The 10,776-nt window shown below is 44.5% G+C and overlaps 1 protein-coding gene across 1 annotated transcript; it reads right to left on the reverse strand.

Annotated features, from left to right (window-relative positions):
* Nucleotides 1-950: 950 nt before the first annotated feature.
* LOC306648566 (zinc finger protein 160-like) lies at nucleotides 951-10,776 on the reverse strand (the record flags this gene model as incomplete). The annotated part of the gene is made up of 5 exons (XM_079118732.1): nucleotides 10,548-10,776; nucleotides 8,086-8,171; nucleotides 5,053-5,179; nucleotides 4,516-4,644; nucleotides 951-1,177 (listed from the first exon to the last, which is right to left on the reverse strand). The coding sequence occupies exons 1-5, from the start codon at nucleotides 10,591-10,593 to the stop codon at nucleotides 951-953; spliced, it is 615 nt and encodes a 204-aa protein (XP_078974858.1). The 5' UTR covers nucleotides 10,594-10,776.

Here is a 10,776-nt window from a genome sequence, read left to right on the forward strand (position 1 = left end):
GGTTTCTCTCCAGTATGAATTCTACAATGACTTGTAAGGATTGATTTTTGATTTGAAGACCTGCCACACTCATTGCACTTGTATGGGTTTTTTCCCCCCGTGTGTATTATCAGATGGTGAATGAGGTATGAGTTGCGACTGAAGACTTTGCCACACTCATTACATTTGAAAGGTTCTCTCCTGTATGAATTGTTCGATGTTGTGCAAGGTGTGAAATCTGGTGGAAGACCTTTCCACATTCATCACATTTGAAAGGTTTCTCTCCAGTATGGATTCTACGATGACTTGCCAGGTTGTGAAATCTGACTGAAGCCCTTGCCACATGCATCACACTTGTAAGGTTTCTCCCCAGTGTGAATTCTCCTGTGGTTTGCTAGGTAGGATTTTTGACTGAAGACCTTGCCACACTCATCACATCTGAAAGGTTTCTCTCCAGTGTGGACTCTGCGATGTTGTGCAAGGTGTGAACTGTGATTGAAGACCTTCCCACACTCGTTACACTTGTAGGGTTTCTCTCCAGTATGAATTCTACGATGACGTGTAAGTTTCGATTTTTGGTTGAAGACCTTGCCACATATTTCACACATACATCGTTTCTCTCCAGTATGGATTGTCTGATGTGTAGCACAGTGTGAGCCTTGATTAAAGGATATTCCAAACTCATTACACTCCTGGGTTGCTGGAGGAATGTTCGTTTCCTGTTCTTGTCCAAATAGAAAAGAATCTATAAAATCATGTTCACATTTATGAGAAACGCTTGCTTTGACACTAGAAGGAAGTCTTTTGGTGGGCGGGAAACAAGGAAACACTGTTGATAGTGTGCTCACTATCATTCCATTTATGAAAATTCCCTTCATCTTGAAAGGTCTGCGGTTCTGGCAGATGAGACTGAAAGCTCAATCCAAGACAACTGTTGTTGAGTGTCCTTCCTTGAATCCCTTCCTCCATGTTCACCTCTGCATCCAGGGGTACTTTCCTTTGGAGTGACAGGAATCCTGTGTGTTGTCTTCTGACATTGTTCCAACACAAGCCCCATGTGCTTTTCTGGGTTCCCTAAAGCATGATCCTGCAGCGGCATGGCTTTCACGTGTTTGCAGTGTTACCGTGTGGACTATTCCTCCTGTAATGCTGCTCCATTTTGATGGAAATTCCTTGATGACGTATTTAGGAGCAATGTCTAGAAGAAATAAGAAAACATAGGTTTATGACAAATTACACAAGTTAATATGTGTCTTACACTGAAATATAAAATGCTATCCCAAAAGTAATACTTGTATTGAAAACAGTTATGGGGCTTCTGATCATGATTTTTAGTTGTTAAGGGAATAAAAGGCACATGACTTTTAAAGAAGAAAAGTTTGATTACATGTAATCCAATGTGTTTTGCAGGGAAGCTCAGTTTTGAAAAACTGACCAAAACACTCAAGCTGTATAGAGTAATTCAATGGGGACCTTGATCTTCAACTTAGCAGGCCATAAATGTGAGAAATAAACTGTTGATGTTGAAGCAAATCAGTCTATTGGATTTCTAATGGCAGGTGGAGGTGAGCAGAAAGAAAAATGACCATCTCATCATCAACATGAGAGAAAGTTGATAAATCTTATAAAAAAAGGAAAACTGGGTTACTATAAAATTTGTGACATTCTTAACTAATTCACAGCAGTGATTTTAAAAACTATAGAGGTGAAAGAAGAATGAAATAATAGCATTTGCTGGTAGATGAAAATGTAGAACACTGTACTAAGTGGAATAAGCCAGACTCAAAAACTAAGGATCAAATGGTTGCTCTCATATGTACAAACCAGAGCAAAATAACGGAGAAAAGGTGATGGAGGAGGTGACTGGATATCATAAAGATACAGGGAAGATAGGTGGAGCAGAAGAAGGAGAATAGGGGGGAAGAAAAGGAAGGGGAAAAATGGAATGAATTTATGAAAATTGTGTTACATTCATGTATAAAGATATCAAAGGAACAATTGTATTTATTTGGGTTTGTGTCTGGGTCCTCTATTCTGAACCATTGAGCTACCTGTCTATTCTGGTACCAATACCATGCCGTTTTTGTTACTATTGCTTTGTAATAGAGTTGAAGATCTGGTATTGCGATACCCCCTGCTTTACTCTTTCTAACTGAGGATTGCTTTAGCTATTCTGGGTTTCTTATTCTTCCAGATGAATTTCATGATTGCTTGCTCTGTTTCTGTGAGGTACGTCATTGAGATTTTAATTGGAATTGCATTGAATCTGTATAGCACTTTTGGTAGTATGGCCATTTTGACAATATTAATTCTGCCTATCCAAGAACATGAGAGATCTTTCCATCTTCTAAGGTTTTCTTTAATTTCTTTCTTTAGTGTTCTGTAGTTCTCATTGTAGAGGTCTTTCACCACTTTTGTGAGACTGATTCCCAAGGATTTTATTCTTTTCGATGCTATTGTGAATGGGGTAGTTTTCCTAACTTTTCTTTCGGAAGATTCATCACTTATGTATAAAAATGCATTGGATTTATGAGCATTGATCTTGTAACCTGCTACTTTACTGAATTCACTTATGAGTTCTAAAAGTTTTCTGGTGGAATTTCCTGGTTCCTCTAAATATATAATCATGTCATCAGTGAATAGGGATAGTTTGAGTTCTTCTTTTCCAATTCGGATCCCTGTAATTTCTTTGGTCTGTCTAATTGCTCTGGCTAGAGTTTCAAGGACGATGTTGAATAGAAGTGGTGAAAGAGGGCATCCCTGCCGTGTTCCAGTTTTTTAGGGGGAAATGCTTTCAGTTTTTCACCATTTAGAATGATATTGGTCGGGGGGCTTAGCGTAGATGGCCTTTACAATGTTAAGGAATGTTCCCACTATCCCAATTTTTTCTAGTGTTTTGAGCATGAAGGGATGCTGCCCAAATAAATACAATTTTCTCATACTAGACAAAGGGGCCAAAAATATGCAATGGAGAAAAGATAGCCTCTTCAACAAATGGTGCTGGGAAAACTGCAAAACCATATGCAACAGAATGAAATTAAACCCCTATCTCTCACCCTGCACAAAACTCAACTCAAAATGGATCAAGGACCTTGGAATCAGACCAGAGACCCTGCATCTTATAGAAGAAAAAGTAGGTCCAAATCTTCACCTTGTTGGCTTAGGATCAAACTTCCTTAACAGGACCCTCATTGAACAAGAAATAAGAGCAAGAATCAACAACTGGGATAGATTCAAACTAAAAAGCTTTCTCTCAGCAAAGGAAACTATCAGTAATGTGAACAGAGAGCCTACAGAGTGGGAGAATATCTTTGCCACTCATACTTCAGATAGAGCACTAATTTCCAGAATCTATAAAGAACTCAAAAACTCTACACCAAGAATACAAATAATCCAATCAACAAGTGGGGCTAAGGAAATGAACATACACTTCACAGAAGAAGATGTACAAGCAATCAACAGATATATGAAAAAATGTTCAACATCTCTAGTAATAGCAAATCAAAACTACCCTAAGATTCCATCTCACCCCAATTAGAATGGCGATTATCAAGAACACAAGCAACAATAGGTGTTAGTAAGGATGTGGAGGAAAAGGTAAACTCATACATTACTGGTGGGGTTGCAAATTACTGCAGCCACTGTGGAAAGTAGTGTGGAGATTCCTCAGAAAGCTTGGAATGGAACCACCATTTGACTCAGCTATCCCACTCCTTGGCCTATACCCAAAGGACTTAAAATCAGCATACTACAGAGATACAGTGACATCAATGTTCACAGCTGCTCAATTCACCATAGCCAGATTGTGGAACCAACCTAGATGCCCTTCAGTTGATGAATGGATAAAGAAACTGTCGCATATATATAAAATGGAATATTACTCCGACATAAAAAATGTTAAAATCATGGCATTTGCAGGCAAATGGATGAAATTGGAGAATATCATGCTAAGTGAGATAAGCCAATCTCAAAAAACCAAGGACGAATGATCTCGCTGATAGGCGGATGATGACATATAATGGGGGGTGGGAGGGGTTAGCGTTAGGGTTAGGGTTAGGTTTAGGGTTAGGGATAAGGAGGGTGGTAAGAATGGAGGAAGGAAGGACTGTATAAAGGGAAAAGAGGGGTGGGGGGGTTGAGAGGGAGGAAAAAAAAATAACAGAATGAATCAAACAACATTATCTTGTGTAAATCTGTGACTAAACAAATGGTATGCCTTGGCTCCATGTACAAACAGAGAAACAACATGTATCCCATTTGTTTACAATTAAAAAAAAAAAAAAAGTTTGAAAAAAAAAAAAAAGATACCAAAGGGGATTTCACCTTTGCATGCCTAGAAGAAACTCTAGAACAGTAGAGGAGGGAGAATAGGAGGAGGGGAGGAGAGGAGAAAAAGTGAGGAATGGAGCTTAAAATCAAATTCTTAGCATGTAAAGCTCAGGAAATCAACTTCACCTTCTCTCTGATCCCTCCCACTGCCAAAGCTCCCCAACACTACTTGATGGCAGCTGCCCCTCTGCCCACGTGAGCTCTTACCTGCATTCACACCTGCCACACATGCCCACCCATGTGGTGTCTTGCACATTCCCACTTGGCCATCCACAGGACAGGGCTCCCTCCCTTGCTCCAACAAGGACAAGACACTCAGGTCTAAAGGACACATTCCTGTTTGTAAAGAGACAGGAAGGTGATGCACTGGGGCTTTTCCAGAATCCAGCCCTATCTGCAGATGAGAAAGAGGACATTACAGAGAAATACAGAAAATATTTCTCTATAAAATGTAGCTATCTACCTGTCCTCCAAGAACCACTGAATCAAAGCACAGGGACAGAAGATGGGGAACTGGGTACTTTAACCCTCGGCCATGGGCTTTATGCTGTACTTCAGCCCTGGAACCACCACTGCAGGAACCATGAAGGGGGCAGGACCTCTGGAGAAAGGGACAGACCAGGTACAGAGGCCACACTGTGGAGCTCTCATTTCACAGGCAGCAGGGCTTCAGTCACCAATGCAGAGCATCCCAAAGACAAAGGGCGACAGGGCAGACCCGGCCTCAGGGGAAGTCCAGCTCACCCAGGGAGACCAGGTTCCTGTGGGTCTCCAGCATCACCTCCCTGTACAGCGCCCTCTGGGCAGGAACCAGGCACTTCCACTCCTCCTGGGAGAATTCAATGGCCACATCCCTGAATGTCAGCAGACCCTGAAATGAAAACAGGCTTCACAATGGGGCAGTGGGGGACAGATATAGTCTTCATGTGAAATGTGAACCAGAGCAGCCAGGCATGGTGGCACATGCTTGGAACCCAGCTGGAAACCCAGGCTGAGGTGGGAACATTGTAGTTGCAGGCCAGACTGGGACACACAGCAAGATCCTGTCTGAGAATGAAGAGCTTAAGGAGGGAGGGGATGTAATGGTGGAGGGGGCCCTAGGTTCAATCCATTACTTTGAATAAGTAAATTAAGAATAAATGAGAAGTATGGTGAACCCTAAGCATCCATCTGATTGAAAGTGAGCGAGATCTGCACTGTGAGGTTACAGAACACATGTTTGGTATTTGTCTGTTTGCTGATATGTAGCTCACCTGGAATCCCTCGAGTGCTAAGAAAGATTTCTATGCCAGTGGGGAAGAGTGGGGCTGGAGGCCCCTAGGGAGCTTCAGGAAGGGGCTGTTCCCCAGAAAGCCTCAGGCAGGAGAGGCAGTTGTAACACTCAGTCCTGCCACCTAACCTCCAGGGAAGGGAGAGGGACTCAAGTCCCCACCTGATCACCCACACCCTTGATGTAATCAATCCTGCCTACGTAATGAAGCCTCAAAAAAAAAAAAAAAAAAGAAATCAATAGGACAGGGTTGAAGGGTTGTTCAGAGCAACCCAGGGGTTGAGGTTCGTGGAGGGAGACCCACCCAGAAAAGTCCCGTGAGCTCCATGTCCTTTGCCCCACACCGCAGCCTAGGCATCCCTTCCATCTGCACGTTCACCTGCAGGCTTCTGAACATGTGTTACAACAAAGGCAAAAGCAATTAAAGGGCTTCACACTTTTTATGAAACTCTCTAACCACTTTTTGAATGTGAGGACGGGATAAAGGACACCCCCATTTCCAGCAGGTCATTCAGAATCACAGGCCATACTTTTGCCTGAATCTGGCTGTGAAAAGGGGTATACATTGTGGTACAGAGACCTCAGACCGTGGGATCCACTACATATGTCCATGGACAGTGTCAGGATGACGTGAAATGACAAGGTGCCCTCTGAAGAACTGCTTGCTTGGTGGGTGTGAAAAACCCCTCACTCATCTGGGATCACAGAAGCTTTCTGTGTACAGAGTGCATACAAGGAGAAACTGAGCTCACTTTCCTACATTCTCACATGTTCTGGTATTTTTGAAAATGTACAGCTTCCTAATTGTGCTTTATTATACTTTCCTTTAGACATCGTTCTCCATAAATCTGCACAGATTTTCTCCCTGTGGACAAAACAAGAAACACAGTATCTAGGCATAGTGGTGCACCCCTGTTATCCCTGATGCAGGAGGCTGAGGCAGGAGAATCACAGCCTAAGACAGGTACCAAGACCCTGTCTAGAAAAAAAAAAGAAAAGGAAAAGAAAACAAAGGGATTGGGTATGTAACTCAATGGTAGAGGGGCCTGGTTTCACTTCCCAGCTAAAAAAGAAACATGCAAATGGAAGACCAACAGGCTGTTGGGGTATGTGGAGGCCCCATGTCCCACACACCAGGTGATGCTAAGGGTCTCGCTGAGCAGTAGCATGACCTGTGCCTGAGAAGTTAAGTTCCACCCTGGCTGGACAACAGCAGAATCTCAACAGCCCAGCGAAGACCACAGGGCCAGTGACGAGGGAAATGATACCCTGTGTAAACACATTATTCTAAATGCTTTACACACACAAACTTATGAGACAAAACAACAGCCCATGAGAGGAAGAAATGCGCAAGTCATCCTGAACACACAACTGTGTCACTGACACACTAGAAAACTTGTCTTGACTCAGGGAGCGCAAAATGGCAGAGCAAAACCAACTCAGGTGTCCTGGAATTAGAGCTGAACCTGGCCAATTAGAGACTTAGGGACAGGGACTGTGCAGTGAAAACTGACAGCAGGTTTCCTACGTGAGATGTGGAACAGGGTCCAGGGCTCCATCATGGATCTGCAGGTGCACAGGCAGGGGCAGGTGCAGGAAGGCACCCCCATTACTGCCAGCACGTTCCCAGCCCAGCACAGAACCAACCAGAGGGCTAGGGCAAGGCTGAAGGTAGACTTCTCACCTTAAAAATGATAAAACTTATTTATGGTATTAGGGACTGAACTCAAGTGCTTCACCACGGAGTGACACTGCCAGATCCCCACCCCCTTTTTTTTTTTTTGGTACCAGGATAAACACCAGGATGCAAAACCACTAAGCAACTACCCAGTTGTATTTATTTTTTCTTTTGAGACAGATTAGGTCACAAATCTTAAAAACAGTTTCAGAAGTTTGAAAGCATCCAAATTTCATCCATGTGCACAATGGAATAAATACAGAAGCCAACCCCAGAGGAAAAATTAATACCCCTAAATATCAGAAAATAAATCACCTCATTCTTAAGAAAACAATGTAATAACAGGAAAAAGATTCGGAAAACACCTGAAACAAAGAAAAACAAATACACCAAAACTGGTGCAATGAAGTGAAGAAAAAACAATAGGAGGACATCGGGGGTAGTGAGACTTAACAACAAGGATCAACAGGATCACAGTTCAACTAAATACACACCTCCAGGGGAAAAGAGCCAACTAAAGACAACAGAAGCAAAAGGAAGGAAAAGTGTCTCTAGAGCAGAGAGACGTGGTGTAGAAGACAGACACACCCCACACAACAGCATGCTCACCTGACAGGGACTCCCAGGACCACACCCAGGCACCTCCTCAGGGGTTCCCTGACACTGGGTCGCAGTGGGAGGGAATCTAAGTGCACAGGACAGTGACTTAGGAGGCCCAGGGGATGCAGACACACCTGTCAGACAGGAGGCTGCAGTCACATGTGGCCAGCAGCTCCCACACCCAGCACTGCAGAAGGGACTCAGGTACCACCTGAGAACATCACTTTACCTCAGTGACAGCCATTCCTGACTCCTTTTCTTTCCTCCTCTTCAGGGGCTGCTTCCTCAGGTAATGTGAGTCTTCAGAAGTCAATCCTAGGTGGTGGAAACATACTGGTTTAAGGCTCACAATCAATAACCCCCCTTCCTGTACCACAGTCACACGCAAAGGAGGCTGGGCACCTTAGCATGTGGGAAGACGGTCCCCAGCTGCCCACCACATGAGGCAGACCCAGGCATAGTAAACTCCTGCTGCAAGTCCCACAGGAGATTTCTCTTCTTTCCTTAGGCCCTCATTTCCTTGCTGGTGAAGATGCAGGGTCTTCCCACATCTTATTCACAAGCCTCAAGAGCACAGTGCACTCTAGTTTTCCTTGCCTGTCTGAAAAAGTCACATGGTTTTTTTCTTTCTCCTTTAAAGTGTAAAGCTTACAAATATCATAATATATTGTACAATTTCAATATATCTGTTCAGCCCAAGCACCCCAAGAATAGGATCACTCTGGAGATGCTTAGGACTACGAGGGAGAGGCATCCAGAGGAGATCAGGAGGTCAAAGATACACCAAGTAGGTGGAAAGGCCCACCAGACATCCCAGCATGGACTTGAGGAGACAACTAACCATGGGTTTCTAGGGTTCATGGGAGAGGTTTCCAGGAGGACTGGAGACCTGAATGGTGTCAAAGCTTGTGAGTGAAATGATGGAGGAGGACAGTGGGCACAGACAGGCTGAGCAGAGAGCAAGGGTCAACTGAGGGCAGCCCCACGGCCTGAGAACCGGGTGTGGGCCTGCCAGCAGAGGAACTGCCAATGTGGTCAGGGAGAAGACAATGAACACAAGCAGAGTTTTAAGATAGGTAGGATGTCCTCAAGCTAAGACAAAAGAAGAGGGAGTCATCAACTGCACAATGTGCTACTGACAGGAAAAGAGACATAAAGACAAGACATTTAAAATGGATTTAGAAATGGTGAGTCAACAAAAACCTATGAAAATTAAGCCATTAGATTCGGTTACTGAGAACTTTGATTGGAACATGTCACTCCAGAATTTGAAGACAGTGTATTAAACAGTTGTCAGAATGTAAATGTTCTCTAAAAGGAGAATACATATTACAAAGAGGATGTAATTAAATAAAGAATTTTATGTTTTAGAGACAGAAGCATGGAATTAAAAGAAGGCTTTGATTCATGTGTTGGAAAAGTTATAATGTCAGCGTTCTTTAGACAATGACCAAAGTAACTGTGTGTGTGGAAAACTGATGATACACACAGTAAGGATGCCACACCATTTTCGGACTATGAGACAGGATGGCAGGTGCATGACCAAAGGGTCAAGACCAGCCAGGGGCAAGGACATACCCACTTCAGCCAGAACTGAGACACAAGCCTGAAATGAGAGAGCAGCATGGACAAGATCTCTTCCTTTTATTGTCTGATAGAGGAAAAATCCACCCTATTTTGGCTGCTCTGACATTCAACACACAGTACCTCCTCTCTATTCACAAAATGCATAGTGTTTTTCCAATAATGAGGAGTTCTCTGGCAGACTCCTCCCTGGTATCTCATGGATCCCAAAACACCCTTCTTGCATTCAGTTAATCTTTAGCTGGGCTCTTCTATCTCCCTGTCCCTCTGTACCTGTGTGTCACTTTCTTCATAACAAGCACACAAACAAAAGTGCAATGTTTCCTTCAGGGCTGTGAACCCCTCTAGCCAAATAACAGGGCCTGAGCAGGGGGTCCCAATGGCTTAAGATGACTGGCATGCCAAGTGGGGAGCACTGTAGGAGAAAGCTCTGTGGCATCTGAAGCTAACTCCAGGTTCTAACTGCCAGATCTGAATAATTCCAGAACGCTAATTTGGCAGGTGGCACAGAAATCCTTTGTTGATGGGGAGAATCCCCCACATTTGGGAGACGGGGGGGAAAAACTGTTGTGCCGAGCCGTCATGGTTGCATTCAGTGTGAGAAAAGGAAAAACACGTTGTGCTTTCTATCTCACACATTCCCTACGTGACACCACAAATCAGGCAAGGAAGGAGGGTGACCCTCAACACAGTTCACTCACTGTCTTTTGGGCTGCATCAGGGGGCTATCCTGTTACCCCAGTAACTTTAAAATAAAAGCCTCATTGACAGTAGTTTGCCTTTTCTTTCCTCACCTCTATTCTGTTCCTTTACCACCTCACACTGGGGGTTCCTGCTCACGTCTGCTTCCCCACTCCTGCTTTCTCCCCTCCTTACTCTATTCCTTCTCTCCACCTGGTTGTCCCCATTCCTGCTACTCCCTTCACCTCTGGTCAGTCTTTCTCCCCAGGCTCCTGCTTGTCCCCAGAGTCCATGTATTTCTGCCTCTTTCTTCCCCACCCACGCTCTACCCCCTACCCCACCTGCTGCAGGCCCCTGTCCCCATGCTCTGGACACCCCCATCCCTAGGCTCCTCCTGAATTGCTCCTCCCTGGGCTCCCTTGTCACCTGTTATGCCTCTTCTTGTCCCAGCACCACCGCTGCCCTCTGCCATGCCTGCTGATAGTCTGTCCTCTGCTCCCAGGCTCTGCCTGAGGTGCCAGGTAGCAAGCCAAGGCGGGGTAAGAACAGGGCAGGTAAGAGGACATGGCTGGGTGAGGAAAGGGTCGGATGAGAACTCGCCCAGGTAAAGAAGGACTGGACTGAGAAGGGCAGGGCCAGGTGGGGAGGACAGGGC

Source organism: Sciurus vulgaris (genome assembly GCF_902686455.1).
Source record: "Sciurus vulgaris genome assembly, chromosome: 17".
Taxonomy (NCBI): Eukaryota; Metazoa; Chordata; class Mammalia; order Rodentia; family Sciuridae; genus Sciurus; species Sciurus vulgaris.